The sequence below is a fragment of the Zootermopsis nevadensis genome, unplaced genomic scaffold (genome assembly GCF_977971745.1).
Source record: "Zootermopsis nevadensis isolate Lab colony 2312 unplaced genomic scaffold, Znev_1.0 Znev_ptg000023l, whole genome shotgun sequence".
NCBI lineage: Eukaryota > Metazoa > Arthropoda > Insecta > Blattodea > Termopsidae > Zootermopsis > Zootermopsis nevadensis.
In genome coordinates, this window is record NW_028259155.1 from 193,728 (window position 1) to 220,618 (window position 26,891).

The 26,891-nt window shown below is 40.3% G+C and overlaps 3 protein-coding genes across 6 annotated transcripts in view; 1 reads left to right on the plus strand and 2 right to left on the minus strand.

The window, feature by feature from the left end:
* Mitf (transcription factor Mitf) overlaps positions 1-18,291 on the plus strand; it is a 40,822-nt gene extending 22,531 nt beyond the window's left edge. The window contains exons 4-9 of one of the 2 annotated variants that reach the window (XM_022076190.2): positions 12,386-12,490; positions 13,055-13,229; positions 13,679-13,754; positions 14,154-14,319; positions 14,755-14,874; positions 15,505-17,209. In XM_022076190.2, the coding sequence (XP_021931882.1) occupies positions 12,386-12,490; positions 13,055-13,229; positions 13,679-13,754; positions 14,154-14,319; positions 14,755-14,874; positions 15,505-15,759 (897 nt within the window). In that variant the 3' untranslated portion in view covers positions 15,760-17,209. Of the gene's footprint in view, positions 1-12,385; positions 12,491-13,054; positions 13,230-13,678; positions 13,755-14,153; positions 14,320-14,754; positions 14,875-15,504 lie in introns of both variants that reach the window. The other variant, XM_022076188.2, reaches the window with a different exon arrangement.
* Positions 18,292-20,306: 2,015 nt separating this feature from the next.
* On the minus strand, positions 20,307-20,674 carry sloth2 (ubiquinol-cytochrome c reductase complex assembly factor 6 sloth 2). The gene has a single exon (XM_087354364.1). The coding sequence runs from the start codon at positions 20,672-20,674 to the stop codon at positions 20,504-20,506; it is 171 nt and encodes a 56-aa protein (XP_087210490.1). The 3' UTR covers positions 20,307-20,503.
* Positions 20,612-22,807, minus strand: sloth1 (sloth 1). Of its 3 annotated transcripts, XM_087354362.1 has the most exons (4): positions 22,681-22,789; positions 21,716-22,225; positions 21,461-21,622; positions 20,612-20,752 (listed from the first exon to the last, which is right to left on the minus strand). In XM_087354362.1, exons 3-4 carry the CDS (start codon positions 21,612-21,614, stop codon positions 20,679-20,681), a joined length of 228 nt encoding a protein of 75 aa, XP_087210488.1. In that variant the 5' UTR covers positions 21,615-21,622; positions 21,716-22,225; positions 22,681-22,789; the 3' UTR covers positions 20,612-20,678. The 3 variants fall into 3 exon arrangements, with proteins under 3 accessions (XP_087210488.1, XP_087210487.1, XP_087210489.1); XM_087354361.1 differs by lacking the exon at positions 21,716-22,225 and having other exon boundaries at positions 22,681-22,807; XM_087354363.1 differs by lacking the exon at positions 21,716-22,225 and having other exon boundaries at positions 22,702-22,792.
* Positions 22,808-26,891: the final 4,084 nt, after the last annotated feature.

Below are 26,891 nucleotides of genomic sequence, written 5' to 3' on the forward strand. Positions count from 1 at the left end.
AATGTAAGCAAATTTGCTGAGATAGTTTTTTGTATAGAAAATGCACACCTGCCTCTCAGTTTTCTGGGTTCTTGCGCCGTATAGTCTGGTAGATGTCTCTTCAGACTCACCGCCGCGAAGAGCCTCAAATCCTACTCAGTTTTCTGTTTGATCGCAAGGCGGCCTTTTGCATATAGAGCATATTGGAACTCTTGCCTGGAGCCTGGAAACGGTCACCCGACGCGTTCCAGAGTCTCGACTTGAAAATCTGAATGAAACGCCCGAAGAAATGGCAGTATTAGCATCTTTTATTTTGGAGGTCGAGGACCATATGTGCGACTTTGCCAACCTTTGGAAAGAGTCTGATAAAAAATTAGCGAGGTGCAGAAGGTTTCGTAATTGGAGGTAACGTCTTCGTTCACTCACCTTCAACACAATTAATTCTTAAACAGCTTAATTTATCATGCCGACGTTTCGGTGTTGAGTAAGTGCCTTCCTCAGGCCAGTGTTCTGTAATACTCGACCTAATATTAAAACTTGACTGAGATTAAAATTGTGTCACAAATGGACATGACTTAGGAATTTAATTAAAAATAAAATTAAAATTCAACTTAAGTTTCAAACTGAATCGAATTGGACTGTTGATGCAGTGAATAGGCCCTTTCGTTTTATGAAGTTTTTGCAGACAAATCTTTGGTACGTTAACTGCATAGACCAAGATTGTTCGACTAATTTCATAGGGCCTGAGGTTCGTTCCTAGAGGCCGTATGAAGTTGGTTAGGTTGAATATAACGTGCCGGGTCGTGAATGTGAGCGTTGTAGCAGTGAAATGTGTGGCCTTGGTACATTAAGTGGTTTGAGAATAAATTAAATGAGTTGAAGGTCGTAATTACAGTACAGAATTTTGACCATTTCCGCCGTCACAGCTTCCAAGAAACGATCGAACTCGGGAGAATCTCGCCGTCCTCTTCCTCGTCTGCGCGTTCTCACACTTGAAGGAGGTTGCTTGCACAGGGAACGGCATCCCGTGTTCGTCAGACCAGAACTATCCTCTGAGGACCGGAATCATGCAGTGGCACACTGAGCTAGACCAACAATACAATTATTTCCCTACTGCTTATGGTAAAAAATCGTGGATTATAAAAGCGGAACTGAGGCCCCTTGTTCAGGACCTGTTTGAACCTCGCATGAGCGTCGTCGCTGTATTCTGCATTTATTTTCGGACTAACAGGAACAGATTCCTTCAGAAGTTTATAGTCGATTCTCTTGTTAGGAATGTCTCCGGTTTCATGGAACGCGAAGTCTCCCCCCCCCCCCCCAACAACAACAACACTGCATCCCGGCAATGATCCGTAGAATCCAGTGCACAGCAACAGATAATCTTCGCAAGCCCGAGGCGCTGTGTAACATTTTGTAATAGGCTAGGTTTTTTTTTAATTTTAATTTTAATTTACGAAGAGTTGAAAGGACTCCCGTCAGCTGGAGAATCACTCATTTCCACTTCGGCTAATAGCGGATTGCTTTTTGACAATTATTCTCGCAAACTGGGCTTGAGATTTGTCATTAGATTCTCTGACAGTCCTGTCATTACGAAAATTTCACTTGTGTTGTGCCGTAGTCATATGCCGAAATATTTGGAGTGTTTTAACAAATCAGCGTACGTCTGTTACTACAGAGGGCTCTTATTTTCTTAGCGAACGTGTGTGAAAATCCGAGGTTCTGTAGCGACTCCCGGCGTGCGTGCCAAATACGACAACGAGTTCTGTCGCTGAGATTCTTCCAGACCTTCCTGAGGAGTCGGAAATGGAGTCTTCTTTCCGACTTTATTGTTTTTGCGGTCCGTGGATGGGAAAATGACCATTTTGGCCGTCATCCAAAGAAGATGTTTATCTTCACTTGTCCTTGACACACTCCCGGTTCACAAGATACGTTTTAGGTAAATGGTTGAATAATTGCTCTTTTGCAACCTTGGGATCCTCCTTTCCCACTTACCCCATTGATGAAAACTGTAATCAGGGAATTCACTTACGTCAGGCGACCCGTTGCATTGCTAATTAATAATGCAATCAGGGGAGTCTTAATTTCCGATGCAATTCGCCTAACAGCGAAATTATCTGGTGCTTTTAACATCGCAGCAGACACAATCGTAATCTTCTACATTCTGACCGGAATACTTTGCGCTGAATTTTGGGTATTCTGTTGTAAAGCCATACTCGGTTTTATCTGATACCTGATATTAACCCACGTTGTGTTTGCGTGCGTCCATTGTCACCACAACGGCACATGAAGGTGACTTCTGGGATGTTGGGCCGTGTAGTCTCGTAGCAGTTGACAGTGTTTCGATGGTGTTTACTGCCGCCATCATCACGGCGATGAGCAAGATTTTCGAAGCCGGCCGGAAAGGTGTTTAAGGGCAGGTGGAGTGAAATTGTGACCTAATGAACCGAGCCAAGGGTTTGGGGAAGGGGTGAGATGGAAACTTGGAAGCAGGCAGGAAAATACAATACAAATTAGTGAAAAACCCGAATTATATGTAAATATTTATGTTCGGAACAGCATTATACGAAGACTTCGGATCGTATAAAATAAGATAGATGCTCGATTCCTATGTAAGCTGATAGAAAATGGGAAATTGTATCTGCAAATTATCGTCGAGAAGAATGTTCGATCTACGTAAGTGTAAGACATCGTAAAAGTAAGGCAGTTCGAGTTGGTGAGGTTTTACTGTTCTTAAATGTTTAATGTAGGCGTGTACGTATTACATAAAGCGCCCTTGACTGAACACAATAAGACAGCAGCGGAAAGTAATTTATGCAAAGATACTAACTTGTGTTGTTTGACGGTAAATTATAGGTAGTAACTAACAGTACAATTCGGAGGTTCGTAAAATGCAAGTCTTGACGAAATGTACAGTGGCTTTGTAATTCGTCTGCTTCTATTTCATCTTTCTGGCATGAAATAATTATTATATAATATAATTGTTGCCGTGCGTTTGGTTATTTTGGGTGACTCAGAATAATTTCAGTGGCGGAATTTTGTTGTTAAGGTGGTGAATTCCCGTTTCCCGGAGTACCACAGAATTTCTCGTTCTGTACTGAAAGAGTGGAACGTTTCCACACATTGGTTAGCCCTCGTATTTCCAAATGAGACTCGTCACTCCAGAGACCAGCACCTGGTTGGAGTTTTTAGTTTTTCTCGCTTCCACAGTTTCACTTCATCGTGAGGTTAGGTTATGTTAGGTTAGGTCTGGTCTGGAGTGAATTACGGTGTGCGTCCTTTATATGTGATGTAACTGATGAGAGGAGCGAGGCCACGGAAACAATGGCCTGTGGTCATTGTGCGTGTCTCTCGGCGACTTTGTCAAGTTCTCGCGCATGCAACATTTTGTGTGTGCCAAATTTGGTAGCTCTTACTTCGTAGTCAGTTCAAACCCAAAAACGTGGTTATTTGTTGGAGACACGGGCCCAACTTTTGACGCAGGAAATATTTTCTCGCAGTCCCTCAGAAATGAATGGCACGGACGCTTATTTTGTTTGGTCCAGGAAACAGTAGGCCGGGAAAAAGAATTATAAGTACGGAGTCCTCTTTCGTTCCAGCCACGGTCAGTTAACCTGCTCGGATCCTTTTTGGATTAGCAAATTATACATCACGTGATCCAAAAAATCGTTTCTACATTGAATGTGGCTGTTTTCTGGGTGTAGGGCCGTGTAATCTGGTGGAAGTTTACCAACGCCCTGATGATGCGGGCAGGAAGAACCTCTGATAGGTTAGTAAACTTCTACCAGATTACATCGCGCTGCAACCCAGAAGACTCCCGTCTTCGGACTCACCGCCGTGAAAATCTCAAAACCTACCAAGAATTGGCGTGAATATACAGTGTCTTTCGTTGTTAATGTGTGTAATGTGTCGAGGACTTTGTGGGCGTCTGTACGTACAGACCTCTTGCTGTACAGGTGTGTCTCTGCAGTAAAGACATTTTTCGTGGGCGAGGGCCCCCGGATGTTCTCTTTACGCCGTGTTTGTTGACGCTGTTGTCGTTTCCAGCGAAAATTATTTTTTCACGTTCGCAAACGTGGGTCCGTCCGTCTGTCTTCTGTCTGCCTACATGTAACTTTACTCCGATCTGGCTGGAAGAGGCGACATAATCTCTTTTTTCTGCCTTCTGGCTCGGACTGATTGAAGTTCTTAGATTTTCTTCCGAATTCTGCATCGTGGGTCCCTGTCTAGGCCACGTGAAAACCATTTTGCTTTGAAACTTGTGTCGTAGAAATACAAAGTAACTTCGGCTGATTGAATTAGAAATTCGTCTAATGCGAGAGTATCGTTTGCATACTAGACGCCATATTTTTTTTTTTTGTAACCAACATTTTTCGCTTGCGTGAGGCGTGACGATGGTGGTGGGAACTTGGAGTTCATTTTCTTGCATTATGTAAGCGAAGCTGTGCGATTTTCATTCGACTCATCTGAATGTTACTGTTATGGTTAGCATCCGCTCTGTGCATTCAGAAGGAACCGAAGGCTTCCTTCAGTCCGATTAGCATAATAGGCCTTCCTCAAAGCAGGCCACTATGGCCTCCTTGCACATAATTCACTGTCCTCCTATTCGGCGCTTCATAATCATCTAAGTTACACTTAACACTTCAGTTCCTAACTCCATGCAAACAACCCGCGTCACAAACGTGAGTAGCTTAGCGATTACGAAAATAATAGTTGTTTGTACTAAGAACCAAATGAAGTCTGTATGTGCGCCCTGATTACAAAATGTCGAGGTGTTTTGTGTTGTTTGTTTAAATGAACGTCTTTTGTTTCAGGTGAGTGACGGGGTCTAGGCGTGGGGGATCGTTAGTGGTAAGTAAGTCTTTGGCATTTGGAGTGCCTAGGATGGACAGAAATCTCGGACTACAGACTTGGTTCTGTTGTTTCATCCTGAGGTGGTAAAAGTTGGTCATTCGATTAATGTAAGTCGTTAGAATTATGGTTAAAAAACGATTTGCGGGTTTAAGAATGCCAAATGTTTAGTGAAGTTTTCGTCTGTTCCAATTTGCGTTTAAAAATTTCAAAGTATCATGTGCCTAGTTTCTTGTCATTATTCGTCATGATGAAGATTAATTATACGTCCACTACGGAAAGGAAAAAGTAAATTGAAATTAGCGTCTTACGTTTTAAGGTTTCGCATTTAGGGCGTCGGCCTGCTGACTCTAGTTAAGTGCGTGCTTTCAGATTCTTAAATCTGATTTATTCGGTCTTTACTGTGTTTGGCGTCAGCTTACGGGCGATTGTGTCCTCTCTCCTTTGCTCTGATATTGTCTCGTGTAAGGAAAATGGGTTTTCAGGGCGATAGGCTGGGGACAATGACTTCGTAAACATGATGGAGGTTTATGAACTTTTCATACTTCCATCACTCACCAAAGCGTATTACTCAGTACGCAAGAATGTTCTGTTGTGCGCACTGCCCAAGTTCATCTGATAATCACCGACATATTTTCTTACTATTAGGTAGAATTATTTTGCATTATAACCGGAGAAATCTAACCATGATATTCACGAAGTACTAGGACGTGTGACTAACAGTACAGTAGCATTGCCCATAGTGGAAAATGTATGTCATTCGAACTGGTATGTCTCGTTCAAGTAGGCGTACCGCGTAACTCTTGTTGTGATGGCCGTCTCATTGTTTCACAGGCTGAATTTACGTAATTACAAGCTGTCGATTTAATGATCGCATTCGACTCCTAAGGTGAAGCCAGAAAAGGTTCCTGCGTTGATTTTTTAACAAGAATCAAATGAATCGAGTAACGATGTACGGGTGTTTTAGGAATGCACTTAGTTGCTAGATTTCAGCCAGACAGCTTATCCACGTTTACAGGATGTCACCAGATGTGGTGAAAATCCTCTCTGTTAGCTTGAATGCGTAACTGAACCATGCGACGTCAATAATTCCTGGCACGCTGAAGAATTGTATCGTTGAAGCTGCTTGTTGACTCCTTCCCAAGTAAACTTCGTACTTCAGAAGGTCCCGCTGGTAGAATGCGGGTGTGAGGTCAGGCGATCGCGAAGGTCATTTCGTCATGTGGATTTAGAGTAGTGAAGTCCAAAAACTGATGAGATGAGGAGGCGTTAGAACATGGTTTGTATTTCGAGGGACTTATTTCAATCCTTGGTGCTTGGATACCGGCAATCCCGACTGAGTAATGACTACTTCAAGGCGTGGTTAGAGTGTAAGTCACCCACCAACCGGACTCGGGTTCGTTCCTCATTCGGATCTTTGGTGAATTCACTGTGGACACTGCATCACCATTGAAGGTTTCTGACCACAGGTCGATTCGTCGTTCATCACCACCGATATAATCATTGCTAACGAACCTGGATAATTGGCACTGTTCTGACGTCACGTACCAGTACGTGAGGTATTGCCCTGTCTCCGTGCAAGAGATGTTGGAGGCCGTCGGACTGTCTCAGAGCCCGACTGAAGCGAAATTGCTGCAGAACATGAAGTGACTTTGTATTTATAATCTACAGCAACATCCACCCAAAAGAATGAGTTTGCCGCTGCATCGCCACAGTGATTTTTAATGTCTCAGTTTGATCTAACATCGTTGTATTATGTAGTCAAATGGGGGGGGGTGCTTGTCGGAATAATAGGACAGTCTCTGTTCTGTAGACGTTGTCCGATTCGTTGTTTTAAATACTGAAGAGGATCACGACAATCCTCGGGATCAAGACCTCCAGACGGATGGTCACAAATTTTGCAAGAAGCAAGGGCATTCACTTTGTTAAGGAGAATTTTTGGGGCAACTAATGGCATACGCAGTTGCTCCTCGCCCAGATGACCAAGCAAGTAAGCGTCTTTGAAACGTCGGCCAATCTTTACCAGGAATACACGACGTCACATTCCAGAGGACTTCATGCTTGCCACCACAACAGATTGAAACCTCGATTAATGTTACTTGTAGTGGAAAGTGAGGGCAGTCTTGATTTATTTAATATTTTTTATGAACGGTGAGAAGTAACGAAGCTGATAAATTGGGGCAAATTTTATGCACATGACACAACTAAGGAGCGGAATAACGCGGGGTGGATGCATTATTTTATGCTGTTTTCAGTGTTGTATTTATATATATATAGTCCAGTATAGCATCGGGCTGTCTTCAAGCGTTCAGTAAAACCGTACATCGACCTTGCAGGTTATGACAGTAGCAATTTGTCCGATGTTAGCAAGCGTCTGACGATTTACGATTTCAGTTTGTGTCTCTCTAGGGTCGGGCTAACTTGCAGCAAAGTACCTAGTGCGTAGGAACTCCTGTTCTGCTCGCAGCGAAAGGACTTTCGTTCCACCGGCGTTCGTACGAAAATGTTTTTGAACCTTGGCGTGCTCTGATGAATACTATTGTTACTCGGCTTAAGTACGTGGCTTGCATTTGTGTGGTTTTGAAACTGCAGTTACGCAATAGTCGAGGTTAATTTGCATGAAGTTATTTTTATGCAACTGTTTGCAAGAGCGTCATTTCAGAATCACTTGTTCGATGGCTGCACCTTGAAATGAATGTGCTGACGAATGAAAATCTAGAGGTCAGTCTTTTCTGTACTGCAGTAGGCCCATTTCTTTGTCTGATTTGTGCAGCGATTGTAGAGTGGCGTTGAACAGAGAATCCGAAGAACTCTTCAGAGTCCACGTCTCCCCGGTGAGCCCAGGAATAGCAACATGATTTTATCAGGTCCTTGAATTTAATCCTTCCCATTCCCTTCCCCTCTGTGAAACCGTCGAATGGCGTTGCATGATTTCCACGTTCCTACTCTCTGGAGCTCGTGCGAGATGCACCAAGCAGAGATCGTATGCCGATGGGCTTCGTTGTTGCCAATTGACGACGTTAGTGTTAGAGAATCACAGCGTAGTGTACATTAGTGCTTGTCCCTGCTCGTTCGAAGATAGTTTGCAGCACAACGGTAAATAAATTCGGCCTCATTGTCTTTCAACGTACGAGGAGTAGGGTCTTTCTAGGGAGTTTAATCCTCAGTAGTCATCATCACCTTATGCCGAATAGCAATCCTGAAACCCAGAGTGGAGCGTGTAATCTGTGCATCTTGAATTTGTATATTGACTTATTGCAAAGTAAACTAGCCTTATCTGCGGAATGCTGATTAAATGATATGACAGTACTGACGTACACTCTTAAAAAATCTCAGACATTGTACGTAAGGAATCAGCGTAGATAATAAGTCTGTTGAAATGAACGCGGTATGGACGTGCCTTTGCTCTATGGTCTTTAGTTTTAGAAAGTACGCGCTCAGTGTTCGCAGTTTTGTCACGTAGCGGTAGATGTGAAGTTGAGCGCTCCTGCTTCGAGCCCCTAACTGGAAACCTCTTTTCCTCAGTTCATCGAGGCAGAAGGTGCGATGATTTGTTAAAATGTGGGAGGAAGTAGTTTATAAATTGTCGCATTGTCAAGCAAGGCACTCTACTGCTTGAAATGAGGAAAACCACGGACACTCTCTGGCTCTCTATTGAGTCGTAGCCGCCCCAACGAGAGGATCGGATAAAATGAACGCTGAACGAGAGTATAAGCAGGTGCGGCAGGAGACAGCTTTCTGAAATTGCAAGGCCCTCAGCATAATTACTGATGTGACGTTTAAAATTTAATGATTCCCTCGCATTTTCAGCGATAAGAGGTCTGTTGGTAACATTTTATTTTCCACCCTCAGCATTTCGCTGCCACGGAAGGACTCCGCTGTTCGTGTACTTGGTGACGGCCAGTGTAGTAGCGTAAATTGTAAACTACAGTAGATTCAAATCGTCGCGTGGCGCGCACATTTCCTATTAGACTCCGCTCGTCATGCAGCGCACGGTGTTCAAATATTGTTCTACAGTAGTGGATTTATTGTGGCTCTAAATCAGTCGAGGGACACGTAGTAATCTGCCTGTGTGCTTGTCTGATAAACCTTGGATTTCATGCATACTTAACTTCGCACTGAAATGTGTAATTCGAGCTTTGACGTTTTTAAAATTAGCTTCGGTAACTGATACGATAATGCATTTTATTGCTTGCATCACGTGGTACAGACATTGGTTCACGCTACCCGTCCCAGTCTGTAACAGCATGTCGTGTTTTTCTCAAACGAAATGTGTCGACTGCAAGTTTTCTGTATCGTAGGTTGGGAAATGGCAGGATAATTATAAGTGGTAAGTTGGAAAATATGACCTCTGAAACGTCGGTAAACTTCTACCAGAGTACACTGCCATCTTCGAGAAAACGTCAAATCCTGCTTATGCACGGCTGTGTCAGATCATTTGCCGAGAAGCGTCGGTCTTGGTCTGAACGTCAGGTCATGAGGAATTGAAGTATTATTAAGTCTGTCCGAAGTCGCGCCGAAGGACTCGCATGTTTGAACTGTTGTTTTGTACAGGACACGGCATCTCATCTCGGGAAAGAACAGCTTAGAAAATGTATGCAGCTGTAACAATCCTGACACGATCGCTATGTTTTCGCGCTCTTCAGCTGTTATTCGATGCTCAGAAACGCAAGCAGGTGTTTGTAAAACATCAGTTACTGTTGTTCGATTTAAATCGATATAGGAATGTGTTTAAAAAATCCCCATAGAATCAAGTTTGAAATTCCTTGCAGTGATTCTCGAATCGGTAAATTTAGACAGACCTACAGATCGGAGATTCTTTCTTTCTTTTTCCATCCTTTTGTGTGGACGAGTTCATTGCATTTTCCATCTTCGTAAAGATCCAAGTTCGCGCGTTACCCTCAAGTGTGGGACAGGGAAGAACTTGGAAAAGGTTTCCTAAAGCCCTTCGTGCGCTCGTAGGACGTAAAACGTTCCGCTTATGATTTCACATTTGTTCGCCGGCAGTGGGGTGGAAATTCGCACTGACTGAGAGGCTGGCATAATGCTGTAATGCCACACAATTATGCCTAAGACCTTGCACTGGTCTCGAACCTTGAACGTTTGTTTCACAAGGTTGAGAAAATTTCATCCTCTGTAGCCGGTGTTTCGAAGGATAAGGTGACTACCCACTCTTGTGTCCGAGTTGAGGTTGCATTCATTCCGCTGTTGGTTGCTCGCTTTCAGGTGAACGCGTCTGTACAATTTTGCTGAGTTCAGTACAGTTCTTTCTACTCGTATTACCTATCATTCTTCCAGATGACGACTGCAGAGGAAACGAAAAATGGACCGTCTGGATGCTGTTTCGAAATGTCCATCGGCTAATTCATGTACTAAATGACACTTATTTTGCGCCCTAGAAAGTAGCGCATACAAGGCTTATCGCATCTCTCCAAAGACTGATTTAGATTAAATTTGATATAAGAGTCGAGCCATTTTGAGGCCTGCCCAAACTCGTAGACTACCGTTCCTCCCTCCCTCCGTCTCCCCCTGCGTTACGTCATGTTTGTTCTCCGTGCAACCTTCAGACTTGAAATTTACAACCTATTGTGTGAACCGACGTGTTAACTAGTTCAAGTAGCTTGTCACGTGTGTTGTAGCGCCACGTGTTGCGAGTTCTGTTGTAAATCTGCCCCTTTTAACTCCAGTGCCACAAACGACAGCCTCAAAGTGGGTTACGCTCCGACCGCTTTAACTATATGCTGGGAGCCGATGGTTCCCGTGGGATAGAATGAGAGGTCCTGTGACGGGGAAGCCGAATGTGGCTCAGATAACGAAGCGCCCGTTTACAATTGCGGACAATTCGAGTAGCGTAAGCTCACGTAGTGGCGGCGGTGGTGGACGGATGGACAGATAATTGTATACCATATTGAGGTACCCGACTTTTCAGTGGACTGACATTTTGTATTAAACAAATGTCTGTGCTTTATATCACATTTTAAACGGAGTTCTTAGATTGTGCGGATGTTTAAATACTTTTTTAAAATTTAAATTTATCACAAAAATGCTTACTTTCTGCAATTAGTGCGTCAACCCAGTGGGAGAGCGCTCGCTGATCAAATGCTGCCTTCGAGGCGGGTCTTATGAACCTGGAAAACCAATTTACTTATCAGAATTTCCCAAGCAATAGCAGTTATAAAAGCTAATAATGACTGATTTCTTATAGAGATTAGGTTTGGCCAAAATATCCATAAAAGCGGAGGAATGCATTACAATTGGCCCTGCATTGCTGAAATGTGGGCCTTAGGGGATCAGAAGCATCAGAAAGTCTTGTATTGTTGTTGTTGTTGTTGTTGCCGCCTGCTTCCTGTCTTTTCGCACAAAAAATCTCCACTGCGAGCCTATCGCTTGGACTCATGGGTCAGTAAATGTGTTTTTACGTTCTGTGCCAGACAAGTGACGTGTGTGTCACGTGTCCTGTGCCATTGAACGTGGCAGCGGGCTCAGAAATGTTGAGGGATTAGCATTTTCTCTTTTAATTAAAATCGTTGTTTAAATATGAGTTGATTTTCTTACGATTTCTGCGTCAACTTGTGTGCAGACTGAAATACGATTTGTTTGAACAGAGACAATATTTGCCTCATTGACTGAAGCAAACAACAGCACGACCCAATATGAAACTTGCGTGATTGTCTTTTCATTCCCTGAGGAAAGAAACCTTTTTTTTTTCTTAAGCTCTTACAAATCGGGCTGCAACATTCTCAGTGTTTTTCGGAATTCTTTGTTGTGCAAAACAGAACGAGTTTCGAAGTAACAATAATGTGAGTAGGATTTGGTGATTTCACGGCGGTGATTCTGCAGACGGCTGACTCCAGGGTCCTTCCTTGCGCCGTGTAGTCTGGTAGATGTCCACCGACGTTTCGGACGTCCTTGTTGCCTCAATTATCAGGGCCCCGACTGAGCTACTTTGATATTTTCTTATGGAATCGACGTGTATCGGAGATCAAATTTCTTGTATTTATTTGATTCGGAGCACATATTGAATAATAAACATAGTTGTAAACATTTTTCCCCAAGTCGGGGTTCGAACCTAGATAGTCCAGCCGGCGCAAGGCTAAAGTGCGCCGACTGAAGGTACATTTGATGCTTTATTAAGGACTCTATATGAAACAGATGGAAAAAAATTATTTACGTGATTCTGAACAAATTTTGAATGATGTTGCATAATATAAACATTTCAGAATATTCCCCAATCGGGGGTTTGAAACATGATCGTCCAGTCGGCGGAATTCTCCAGGACTTCTCCAGCAGTTCTCCAGGACATCCCCACGACCACCCGATGAACACGATAGGAATTCTCCAGGACACAACCTAACCCATTGTAAAGGAATTCAACCTAACCTAACCTAACTTGCCCTCTGTATTTTTATGGTGACATCTCTACTGAGTGGCTTTCCACGTTAAGTTATATCACACAATAACCAAATTCCAATTGTTTATTTGTCCTGGAAATGAAGTAGAAGAATAAATGCATAATTTTGTTGTAGAAATTCAGACAACTTTCTTTGTCGCGTTTTAGGCTGAAGAGGTGCTGGAAGATATTTTATCTTACGAAGCCAGTTCTTTGGCGTCGGATGGCCTTAAGGTGACAGATTCGTCACTGAACATTTCATCAGACATTCAGGTATGAAACTATCAGCTTCTTGATAATGTGGTATCTGATGCCAAAAAAATGTTTAAGGACCATAAAAATTGTCTTTTCTGTTCTCTACACGTGTTTACTTTTTTACATTAAAGTCTTAAAAGTTGAAACATAATTATTTCTGTGACAGAAATGGTTTTCTGAATATTGTACTTTGCCTCTCTCAGTCGTGAAATAACTGTGGAAGCCCCGCAATTGAAATAGCGTCCCGTTATATTCACGTAAATTTCCTAGGACCTCAGACATTCCCTGCCTGTCTACGTAATGTTCACAGATTCTGCAATTATGTGATGCAGCGTATCAATTTGCTTTTAATTATAAGATCAGGAGTCGCCTGAAACTTGGGCACGGCTGCAGCGCGTCTCATGGTCGAAGTGGTGGTTCCTGACGCCTTCTGCATTGACTGCTTTTGTATTATCAAAATTCTTTAAGTTTTACTATTTTGTTTGTGAAACGCAGTCGTCAATACAACTTCTTTCTGTCTGTAGTGAACATTTTAATATTCTCTGTATTATTTTAGTTTCTGGATGCTTATGTTTCGTTTAGGTTGGAACCGGAAGCCTCTATGAACAGCTGATAGCGTATGGAAATGGGGCGCTCAAGACGAGCAACTCTTGCCCTCCCGATCTGCCACAGATTAAGCCAGAACCACTTCAGCTTAGCGACGCAGAAATTCATGCGATTGCCAAAGACAGGCAGAAGAAGGATAATCATAACATGAGTGAGTTTACAAATACTCGCATTTATTCTGCCAAAAAAAATGGTTCCCTTCCTGTTTTGTCTGAGGTTTGAACATGGTCCTCTTGTTCGGAATGCGTAATCTCAGTGGATGCTGTTTGACGATGACATTTCGAGGAATATCTGAGCCCAGGGAGGTTAATGATGGCTCAGATTGGGAAGCAACGGGCCTTCGTGGCCTGCTTAAGTTAAAGGCGATAGGTCGTCCAGAAACGGACTCTGGAAGTTAAGATGTAATCTCTTTCAATTAATAGCTTTTCACTGAATCGAGATTATTATGATTTTTACTCTTGGGACCTTTTGCACTCCAGTGTCTTCATCGCTGATTGGAAATATTGATCACTGTAAAACCGTCGTAGTAGAGTGACGGAAAGCCGCGTGTTAGCAAGCATGACGCTGCGCCTTGCATTAACAATACTAATTTACTTTCAGTTGAAAGACGACGGCGTTTCAACATCAATGACCGAATCAAAGAATTGGGAACGCTGCTACCAAAAAACAATGATCCGTAAGTTAATCTAATCTTAATCAACTGAATATTAATGTTCCATGCAGGAACGCTTGGAGGATGTCGTTGCATATCATCTTCTTTGAGGGACTTTGGAGCTCCTGGACCTGGAAGCCTTGGCCTGCTGGATATTTCCAGCTTTTTAAATGCTCTGTTAGAAATTCAGTGGGACTTCTTGAATGGGGTGTAGTATATATTTGATGCCTGTTGTGGGACTTGAACCTGCAGTCCCAATGTTCAAGTCGTCAGTACAAATAACTTGATTTACAGCCATGATGAGTAAAATAGTATCTGCAAGTGCGGTTGATTTCTGCCATGGCCCGATGAAACAGCTGTTCTGTGAGATTCAGAGAGGTTAATTCTTACGACTGCCTTTTCGTGCATTCTTATTGTTGTCAGCTTCCACGAAATTGTGCGAGATGTTCGACCCAACAAGGGCACCATTCTTAAGTCATCTGTGGATTACATCAAGGTCCTAAAACACGAGGTGCAGCGAATGAAACAAGTGGAGGCGAGGCAGAAGCAGCTGGAGCTCCAGAACCGGCGCCTCTTCCTTCGAATACAGGTAAAATCTTTGTCATCTCAGGTGTCGCATAGTCGAAGAGAAGGAGAGAGAATTTGCTGTGGTTTTTGAACAGTTAACTCAGTAAGTTCGGCGTTCTTCTAAACAGCTAACAAGATAATATTAAAATTGATGTTAGAAATAAGATTTAAACTCGGCTTACTGAGAACATCTGCGTGCGGGCCACACGGTTGTTATAAGACGATGATATTTCTTGCTGATCCAGTTGCAAAAAACATTTTTGTAATTGGTTTCTGTGGCACATACATGCTTGAGTATTAGATCCACAGTTTTTTTTCTTCAATGAGATTTTCCATATGTGGAGAGGTGAATTCTTGACCATCGGTATTGGAATGTAGGTACGGTTGGTCAGGGCCCAGACAGCAGTCGAGCAGGAAGAAATCAAGTGTTTGTAATGTAAGTTATTTGAATGTTTAGGAATTGGAACTGCTGGCAAAATCACATGGACTGCCGGTGTCTGAGTTCGCATGGCAATCCTCCACCCCATCACCTGTTATCACCAGCTACTTCAAGTCCCATCACGTGATACAGGACCCAGTGAGTATTCTTAAATAGGAAATATTTTAGCCTAAGAAGAAGTATCAGAAGCCTCATCATTTATGCCGTTCACCAAATATTATTAGAGTGATCATGTGTGCGTGCACGTGCCTCGCATGTAGAAATGATAAGTGCGCGAATGGCTATGATGGCCAGGGCATGTAGCACACGGCAAACACTGGGGAGATTTAGAGTTGAAAAATGTGTAAGGCAGAGAATAGTTGGAAGACAGTTTTAAAATAGATCTTGGAAGAAACGACGTGAATTGGTTTCATTGGCTCGGGATAGGGACCGGTCACAAGCTCTTGTGAGCACGGTAATGAACCTTTGGGCCACATAAGAGGTAGGGAATTTGTTGGCCTTCTGGGTGACTTTTGCTTCTCAATACAGACTGTCTTACGGATTTAGTTGGTTTGTCGGCTAGCCAGCTAGATACACAGTGTACAGAATATGTCATGTAAGGATAGTCGATAGACTTATCTAAAGACAGTCCCAACGATATGTAGTCTAGGTACTGAAAGCATCGTTAAATAAATTGTAAATAAATAGAGACAGTGAAGTCAGATCGACTTTTTCCTACTAATATAAGATTTTTGTCTCTTTGTATTTGACATGCATTGTCTTTTATAGTTGCTTGATCAAACATTGGATGGCGGTACACCACGATTCAGCATGCAGATGCAAGACACTATTATAGAAACGTCAGCTCTAAGCGCGTCCCAAGTAGATCTAATGGAAGATGATCATCCTGTAAATGGCGACCCAATGCTCTCGTCTCCGCACGTGCCGAGCCCAGGAGAGCCGCACCACATAGATGATGATGACGACGACGACGATAATGAACTCGACAGTGACTCTCTTGTGGATATGGACATGGTGGCATGATCCTACTTGTTTGACAGCTGTTGAGGCGTCTGAAAATTAGTTGATGACTATAGAGAGGGCTTCTTGAGCTCGTAGCACAGTACGGAGTCAGCATTTGTTTAGTAGCCATGTTTCTGTGAAACAAGTGATTACTGACTGAAATGCTTCAACCACTCAGATTCACGCTGATTTTGATCAGGCCTTGTTACTTCGGTTGCATATTTTACGTGCAGAAAAGTTTGCAAATTGCATGATCTGTGAAATAATCCTACAAAATAAAACAATGATGCGGTACTGGAATGTTTAGATTGTGTCACGTCGACGACCTGATGTGGGACATCAGAGCGTAACAAGATATGACCGATGAAGTGTCTGGTACCTGAGTGCCTGAACGTGAAATGTGTGGCTGCTGCATAGTTTATGATGCTGACTGATTATAAAATCTTCTCGGGCAACCAGCCATGTCAATTCGCAGCATAAGTCAGATGTTTCAGGGACCTCTCCTCTCTCCGTTATCAGGGAGTGGTGTGATGGATAACCAGTGTTTGTTGTTCATGTGCATAATTGATTCCCCTTCCCATGTGGCCAAGCATAGAACGCCCTCATTAACATATGCAGAAAGCAAATAAGGTTAGGCAGTGCTTGGACCGGACTGAGGTCACATCAGGCGACACGGAGACCAAAAGAAGCTGGAGGGGTTACTGCAGTTTCAGATGACGGTACTTTTGACTGATGACAGATGATTTGTGGTTTTTAGACGACACTGATCAGGTCATTCTGATCCAAAGATCCAGATGCATTCATTGGTCTAGCTGAATTGATTATGTATTTTAACGAGAAACAGCGGCGACATGTCACATCATTCCCTGTAGATCGAGAAACACTGGGTTTCTGAAATGCTGGACTTTGCTCCAGATTGATGCTGCTGGTTGCCTGAGAAGATTTTATCGCATTTAGTCACTGTGAAAGCTTCAAGTCATATCTGACTGATGATGTTAAGTTTTGAAAAGTTTATCATTATCATACTTTTGACTATGTTATGTGATTATACTTGATTTTCAAGAATGGTGATATACGAAGTCACATTTTCAAATAGTTTATATATATATTGATATATATTACTATAAAACTGTTATGTTTGCTAAGAAAGCAAAGCATTGATGAAAGAGGGAACATATTTCATAAGTACATTGTTTTCAACAGTCATTAGCCAGTTAATGTCTTTAAAGCAAATATATATAATTACAAAATTATACGAGATATTTAGTAATATTTCTATTTTCATGTATTACATGCAATTGATATGTATATGATGTCTTCCACGAATGAAAACTGATGGAGCAGCGTTTTGCATTTATATATGCATGTATGTGTTTATATGTATATATGTACACCAAATAAGTGCATACATACTGTGAACAGCTTATACAGTGTACATGAAATATGACCATTAAAAATTTTGGAACCCGTATTTGCAAATTTCATGGAGAATTGATTTTTGTGTGTGAAGAGTCTGTTATGTATGGGTGAAACCACGTGGATGGACGTCTGTTGAGTAGACGTGAATGTTGCAGTTTGAATAGCACAGAGTCGAGTTCTTTTATGTGTATATCGGGTTGCTTGCCAGAGAGACATTTTTCTAAGTAATTAAAAGTTTGATCTCGTGCGCTTGACACGGAAGAAGAGGACAGAGCAGGCATCTGCAGTCTGTGTCGTGATGTTGAATGCCTGATGATAATACACAAGATTTATATAGGAATTTGCTATCCTTGTATTTTTATGCAGTCCTTGTATGTCAAAAACAATACTGAATAGTTTTCATAGGGCCATGCACTTGGATGCCTATTTTTATGTTAAATTTTTTAATGGCAGATCAGTTATTGCTTACCTGTATGGAAGAACGTCATCTGTTCTGTTTGCCTTATCGACATCAATTCATTTTATCTTCATGAGTATCTATTGATGAAATGAGTTGTGATAGTGTCACTTTTTGTATAATAAAATGAAAAAGCTTAGTTAAAGACTTGTGATAATTCACTATATGATATGAATGACCAAATAAGGATATATTTGCTTTTAGAGACAATTGGGCATTAAAATATCAACATGTGACCTGTGCGTAACTGAAAAGTTGTTCAGATTTGAAAGGTTTTGTGAGTGTTCAATTGACTGCCTGTATCTTTCACCCTTATTGTGCATGTACAACATATTTGTAATTTTAATTTTGTCCTTATAATCCCTAGTGATTACTGGCTGTAAGATACTTAGAGTAAAGGTGTATTACTGTAAACCTTATTTGCTATACCTTGTGTTCAAAGAAGGATGCATTAAAGAATAATCAGGTTTAGTGTGGATAAAATATCCAGTAACTTCTCTGTTATGGCATCTCACTATGATGAATGGCACAAGCACATTATTGAACCACAGTTCATTATCGAGGTGTCTTACAGGGATTTGGGGAAGTTTTCCCCCCAGTTTTGGCAAGTGGCCTTGAAAGAATATGATCATGGATTTAAAATAACTGGCTGTGATAAAATATACTATACTTCAGTATTGCATACTGTTTTTATTCTGTGTTGCAGCTAAATGTTTTTGAGAAGATTATATTACTCTGCTTGAATTTCAGAAGTATGGATGGAGGATGTCTCAGGACTGGTAAAATACAACTATCATTCCTTATCTTGTGTCACTTGAAACACTGCGTGCCTCTACACACCTTTACGGGTAATTGTTTTTCAATTCTCCTACATGAAATGCATGACATTCCAATATTTTACATTGGCTAAGCTTGCCTCTTTGTGAAATTGCCATTTCTTTTGTAAGCCACAAACCCTCAAGGTAGACATGCTTGAACAAAGGTGAAAGTACTCACACTGGGATAAATAGTTATTGGAGATTTTCTTTACAAATCCACCAGTCTACATCACTTGCCTTGTGTAGTGATAGTTACACAATTCATCTCTTGGTTTCACACAGCATTAGAAATTACGTACACTGTTCTGTCAGAAGCCTTTGTGGAACAAAGCTTGCTGTTTCTTTGTATTGAAAAACTGTTGCTAATCTTTGACTATATATATATAAATTGTAACAGTGGTTATAGGCATGTCAGAAACTGTTTCGTTTCAGTACAGAACTATTTAATGCTGTGATGCTTATTTTTAATTTCTTCATGTAATACTTACCAGTGGTATTAGGTTATCAGAAATAATGTTTATTTCAAAACACGCGGTTACCTTATGTACAATACTTAAGTTCTCTTTGTTACATTACATAGTGAAACTTGACAAAATTAAATACTCACAATCCTGTAGAGAATATACACATTGCTCATTTCAGACTATATTTGTGGTCTGGTTTCTGGTGTCCATCCCTTCTGAGTGATGAATTATTGGGGAAACAATGTCATGGTCATTTCCTTGGTTTAAATTCTTGCAAGGAAGGCATATAACAAGACTGGAACACTTTCTGCTGGCATTGCTAGAAAGACCTTTCATTTTGACTTAGGGAAATTTGAAGTTTATGATTGATAGCACTGGCCAACAGTTGAATTCTACATAAACAGCTTCATTTTGACAGGGAAATTTGAAGATAATGATTGGTAGTAATGACAACAGTTGAATTCTATATGAATAAATATCTGAGTGGCTAGTACTATTCAATTGTGTTAATTTTCAGTTTATTAGTGGAATAACAAGCTCAGTTCATGAAGCAAACACAGGTATGAGAATTATGGTATAATTATTTGAAATATTTTACAATTTTAAATCTTACATAGTAAATGTTTAAAATTTGGTTTACTGTATGTTTATGTTAACACATTCATTGCCAAAAAGATGGAATGACATTTTCTGTATCTCATGCCACAAGTACCATGTGTTCATCAACATTTAGTGCTGATTTAAGTGTAGCAGATATGTTACTCAGTTGCAGTAAAACATGCAGATAAAGGAAGCTTTGATACATGAACTTATGGATTTATGAATTATATTCTTTTGCAAAACAACTTCCTGTTCCTTTGTAAATATGTGGTTGCTCTGCATGATAAAGTGAAATATTTATATGAAAGTGAATAGCTATGTGTAACATCATATCCTAAAGCAACACTGAAGGTAACTTAAACATTTCATGTAATTACTTCAAATAACCTATAAGATGTCTAGGTTTTTTCTAGCCATGTTAAACAAATTCCACACACTGGGTAGTTTTTTCCACATAGGACAGATCCTTCATAGGTCCAAGCCAAGGATTTAGAACATGCCATAACACAAATAGAAAACTTTCTTCTAATACATGTATAAATTATACAGTTGTAACAGTCAACTACATTATTACTGCAAAAAATAATAGCACAAGAAAGCATACCCACTATTGCTTACATATGTTTAAAATAGCTGAGAATCTTTGGTTGAGGTAAATTCTTCTATGGAGTAGAAGGAATGAGATAAGATACAGAAAGCTTTAGTAACTGGGAATGCAAAGGATGCCGGGATAGTGACATAATTACATTCTGAGTATGTTCAGTAATGCTGAGGAGTTACATAAGGTCACAATAATTAATATGAATAGTATCACATACAAACAGATTTAATTATGTACAACTGTGTAACATAAGGAGCATAAAGCACCAAATATTTATAGTTTTCCATTAAACTTCATTACTTTTTTCAGTAATTCTATGGCCACGCTCAACATTTCTATGTGCAGAACTAAACACTTCCAAATAACTCGACAGGAACACTCCGGTATATTATATGTGTAGCTGAGGCTATGGTCTTATTTTGTCTTTTTTCAGTCTGTCCATTTCTTTCTCAACAAGTTGATTGAGGTCATCGAGGGGGTGATAACATTCATGAACAGCCTGTGCACCCAACATCATGGACACCATGGACGCAGCAAAAAATTTCAAGTACGTTGGCCACGAAACGCCAGCAGGCATGATCCTAGCCTCTGATCTTTTCTTCTTGTATTCGTTCCTGAGCCAACTGCTGTGCCTGCCGACGCTTAAATGTACGATCTGCAATTCAGTTTACAGCGTTTATCAGTGAGATGCATCTGTGCAAACCTTGCACCAGAATTAAAATTACAGAAAAGCACAGAGATAATTGTGCAGCATGCCAAGAATGTTTTTATAAAATTAATTAAGTTTCAGTGAAATTTATGTAAGAATAATTTGCATCAGGTCTAAATAAGAACAGATCTGTGGCAGTTTTGCATGATGAGTAAGGGAACGTAATGCGTACTGCAGATGTGGAAGCTTAGGATGGATTATCAGAGCAGGGTGAAGAAGTTTCAGGACTTTATTGAAGATAATGTTTGACTTCATATGGTACCAGATGAACTTCAGCTTCTACACTAAGTAACCCAGTGTTTGTGTAGTAATCATAACAAGTAAAATGAAACTTCGTGTGAAACTACAGCCACCAGTTTTGGATTGGATCCCTGAAGTTATTTTCACCTGAATTCAAGATCATCACTCCAGATTTTTTAAACAGTTTTTCACTTCATTGATGTTGCTGATACAGGAAATGAAGCACAGGAAGATACAAGACAGCGGATAGGTTAGTATGTCTAGGATATATATTGCATATCAAAGATCACTGATTGAATCCATGCGAAGACAAAAAATTCATCCAATTTTTTAAAGAATTTCAGCATTTAATTTCCTTAGATTTCACTCCAGTTTACTGTGGAGCTACTTTAGTAAAAAAAAGTGCCAACTTACAGAAATTCACTTCCCCTACATGCCAGTTGATCATTGAAAACTCCAGTGCAGCTCCCAGGACAAAGAAGATGGGGAGAAATCTATAAATACCAAAGTATTTCTTTCCAGGCCACCTATCCAAGAACCACCTCAGTCTGCTACTGTAAAATTTCATTTGCTATCCTGTAAATGAATATTTACCAACATTAATACCTGTATTATAAAGGTATTAGTATGATCAACAATTTGATTTTGTTTTTTATTAGGAATACGCACGCTGGACGAAGTGGGAAAACATCAGTGTGTGATGAGAACTGAAAACGGTAAGTAGCAGCATACCATCACTACTAATTTTGGGTATTATTCTAGCACATGTATTATTTTACATACAGAGACTGAGAAGAAAGTCCTGAACCTTCACTGGATCTATAACAGTCTCTCTTAGGAATGGTAGGAGTTTACGGTATAATACAGATCTTCTTGGTTGCGATGCATGTAGATTTGCAGCTGGATGCCAGTGTTTTATAGGAATATGGAGGAAGTATGTTCCTCTTAAATGCACTTAGAAGTCCACATGGTATGACATGCAGAACACTGCCATCAATATCTTCACTGCTGTGATAACCTCAGATCTCAAACTACTGCTTAAATTCTGTTCTAGTCGAATGCACAGTTTATTGAATTGTACTTATCGAACAGATCACAAGTTCACAATCAAAACGTAAAGATCATTGGGAGAATACAGTCTAAATCACCCTAAGCTTAGCCTGGCCAATCTATGCAAACCTAAAGGTGAAAAGTTACACTGGAATGTGACTAGGCAGGAGACCACTTCAATCAATCAATGATTTTGAGTTTTAATTTGGTTACCAGACCAAACAAAATCACTCTAACCTCCACAACACTGCTGTTAAAAGATACTTTGAATTACACTACCAGACAGAATTCTATAAAAATAAATCCCTTATAATGATAACAGATTGAGACATGTGACAAAGGCAGATATTAAGTTACATAACCTCTTTTATCAACACAAAATTAAGGTGACAGTCTATATATTTTTACCATTATGAAATCAATTATATCAGATACTTTACAATGATTTATTAGGTCTAATAACAAAATTAAATCTGGCCTGAGTGTTCGGTAGATTAGTGGGGTTAGAAGGCTTTGATTCAGGCGTATAAGCTGTAAATAAAAACCGAATACAGTGACAAACGCAGTAAATACAGTCACCGTACTGTGGAGCTATTCCTTCTTGCCTGTTGTTGCAAATAATGTAAATAAACTTTCCCGAGTGGGTAATCGTTACATAGAGCACGTCTTTATAATCCGAAAACACGATATGTGAACATGACTATCGATGAGGTAATCGACTGTCGTAATCGTACTCTCGATTGTGACAGTCGATTACGTAGATCAGAAATGGTGGGATTTGACTTTGTAGCAGTACTGTTGATTCCAGGACATCAATACTGGTAAGAATTTACTTCAAATTCTTTACTTTAATGCAACAAAGGTGGGGGGGGGGGGGAGATTCAAAGTATGTTTTACCAAAACAGAATCTTTAAAGTACATATACACAAAAACAGTTTGTTAAGTTGAAGTTAGTTTCAACACATTCTTGTCAGAATTTTTGGTATTCTGATAATATTAATATAACCTTAATTTTTAATGTTTATATTTTATGGAAGGGATGAATACGATATTTTGTTAATATGTGTACCTTGAAAAATATCTTTCGATTTTTGTTTGGTGTATTATTGCCTCGATAGCAATGCTGCGTATGTTCATTTATAGATTGTGTACTTGTAGTGAAATAAGCATTCCGGGAAACGTGTAATGTACTTATCTTTGGTTAAATTATAACGACTGAAATTTGTGGATTGGAACGTCATTCTGTTTTTAGCATTTTCCAGAGGTTTCATTTATGCAACCCATATTGAAGTTCATGATTCGTCTGATAGGTGTCACAGACGGTCATGCTTGCAGTTAATCCACCTATAGGAATATCCTCGTATTACAGCTACTGCAATACGCATGTCAGTGAATACTTTGAACTTGTCGCAAGAGGAGAACTTGTAATTAGATCTTAACTGAGAAAATATAAGGCTGGGTAGGTAAAAGGAAGGATTTGAGGTTTTCACGGCGGTGAGTCCGAAGATGGAATTTTCCTGGGTTGTTGCGCCGTGTAGTCTGTTAGAAGTTTACCGACGTTTTAGAGATTATGATCACTGCAAATGTTTAGGCACTGAAAAAAATCAGTGGTTATTCTGTTGTTTTGTTTTACGTAAACTGGTCTTCTCTTTCATGCAGACATTCCGTGTAGTGATTAGCCCAGTCTTGTTAAGAAAAACCTTGGTACTCGGTGATCCCGCGTATATTAACCGGAAATGAGGTCGTCGTAGAAGCTGTTAGCTTTGCAATGTCTCTCTGTAGTAGGCTGATATTCGGAATAATGAATGTCAAATATGAAAATGGGCTTTTGAAGTTTACAGACACAAAACTTCATGCATATATTATTATGAATCTATTTGTTGTCTCTACGCATTTGCTGAACATTTGACTAAACAGCACTAGACAAATGCATTCATCATTGTTTTTATATTCATTTCACAAATCCGACTTGCCGAGAATTAATATAATTTGTAAGGTCGTTTGTACTCTGCGGAGATTTTAATGCCTTGACGTAAATATTGTGTTCCCTTCTTCGGCGATCATTTTCACGAGAAAGTAGACAATTAACGATGGTACGACCAACCAGTTAATATCTACGCACTAAACAATGGGGTGAAATTAAGCGTAAACGAGCCTAATTAACTTGTTCTTAAGAATTTCATAATATCTCATCTGGTCAATAAATTTCCTGATTATGTAACCCGAAGGGTATTCATAACAGTTCGATGTTGTCCTGTAATTTGCACTTTGGTCTTCAAAGTGGTCTCTTTCCTTCACCATTTTTCTGTTTTAACGAAGGACTTTGGACGATTTGTGAATGCAAGATTGGAAGGAATGTGTTAGGAGATGCCATCTTTATTGAGGGACTAAGGAAAATCTATCACAACATTTGGCCTTCGGGCGAAGCCCGATATCTGCCGAGCACTAAACAGGATTTAATGAGGGTATTCGTGTTGAATGGAAGAAACTTTACCGCGTTTTGGACGTAATCCGGTCGGGTGTCTAACCAAACTCCGTGTGTATGAACTAGGCTTATGTGTAGTTTGGATATCACTGTCATAGACAAATCCTACTGACTTTTAATCCAGGAATTAAATGTCTGCGCACTGATTAATTGCCGGCTGCATCAGAAGTGTGTTTTTTAGGACACCAGTTTCTTCCGAGCGCTAAACTGCGTGATACAGACGTGGCGATTGAAAAATTGAGCAGGAGGCTGCAGAGGATTAAAGTCAGAGACGAAAGCGGGAAGGCAGGGAGGTGACGGAAAGGAAAATACATTTGATAAGGCGGTATTGAAGACAGCGAAAACCTAGTTCGGGGGAGGAGGGAGAAAAGATAAAAGGTTAGGATTAATGTGGGAGTGAAATGGGATAAAGTGACAAGTGACAGAACAAATATTTCGTTTGCAGGAAGAATGAACAACTTTTCTTATAGAAAATATGACGTCAGGACAGCGAGGGAAGGAAACGATGTGTTTGCGTCAAGAAATGCATTTCTTAACCAGGGACATTTTTACGAGGCCCAGAATCGCACGCGAAGTTTGTAAGTGAAATATTTCATTTGCATGTAATGCCCGAAGGGAATCATCTTTGAAGATCTTCTTAATGGTACAGATTTACTTCTTTATTTCAGTGAATGTGTAGGACCGATTTATATTTTGGCCTGACTGCAATTAATTAAGTCCACGGAGCAGGTCTCTCACGAAACGTTGATACTTAATCATCTCGCCAAAAAAATTCCCATTTTTATAGAACCCAACATTTCAGCGCCATTAGGTCTCCCGCGTGGTTAAATTTCAAGTTTTCCGGCTAAAATGTTAGTAATACGAGAGCGCTTCAGTACATTCGTTTAATTATAATATACGCACGCGCACTCTGAACGAAGGCTGTTCAGAGTAGACTTACAGGTGCAAATAAGAATTTAAGTTGCAGTGATGTGTTCCTATTTCGCTCTTCCTGTGAGGCAAAAGTATCAAGTCATTGGACAGAGGCCGACCGCTGAATGAGCTGTCTGTTGGATTCAGTAGGGCTTCAATTAAAAACAGTTAAGTATTAGTCACAGAGAAAAGAATTACATGTTGATTTCTTTAGCACAATGAATAGGCACAATTGCTATATTAGCTGCCGTGATAGCCGATCGCGTATCTCGTCTTTCCCATTCAGCCTTTGATGGATGATGAGTTCCAAAGGTTCAACTGAAGATGATGGACCACGTGAAGCTGTTGGCGGGAGATAAATGCCTCCACAGTATTGCTATTGTTGTCGTAAAGTCTCTGAGGACACCGCCAGCCGTTCCGTTCTGGCGTTCGGGCCTCTGAATACAATGAGCTCCACGGATCTGTTCTTTTTACAGGCGACGCGGACTTAAATTAACGTCAGATTTGTTGTCTTAAATGTTCCTGTGAAATCGATATCTGTGAGAGGACAAGACAAAACGGCTTTTTGAATGTCTGCGACTTGAAAATGTTGCCTGTATCTTTAACCGGGAATCAGAACATTTTATTAATGGATTTTGCTGTGCATTCGATGATGCTTCGTTGGAGACTTATTATTTATTATTCCATTGAATTTCGAAACATTTTACACTCACACACGCATTTAATTTCTTTAGGATGGTTTGTATGACTGAAATGTGGTCGACTTTTGCTGAAGATCGTACAAAATCTTAAAACTTCCTGTGTGAGTTTGTAATTGACATCTGCTCCCTGTTCCTCGGTGTATGTCTGGGTGACTTATATTTATTTCATTATCTGATATTCCTTTTTATTTTAAAACATGCACCATTTTAAATTATTTCATTATTTGTGCCTTTTTTGGGGCATGTTAGCTTCATATGTTTTCGAGTCGCGTGCCATGTTTTTTTTGCATTTTAAAATATTCGAAATAAAATAACTTGGCCTGGAGGTAATATCGCGTTTCTCTTGTAAACTGATTTGAATTACAATTTTGTTTCTGTTTGACGACAAAAAAACAAAAAAGTGGAAGGGACAGTATACAGTGTAATGTTCTGCATCCTTCGTGACTTGGAAAACTGTATTTGAATCCATACTTCCCCGAGCTAAACAAATTAATATCAATAAAGTGTGTTGTTTTGAAGACACTAGTTAAACATGAAAATAATTTTAGAATATATTGGTTTACCGATCAAAAAACGAACATACAAACAAACAAACAAACTAATGACTGATTAAAAATTGGATGGTCAACTGAAAGGCTTCCGACTAATTGAATGCGGAGAGGGGCCTGCCTCTAAGCAGCTGTCGTCTGCGTGATAG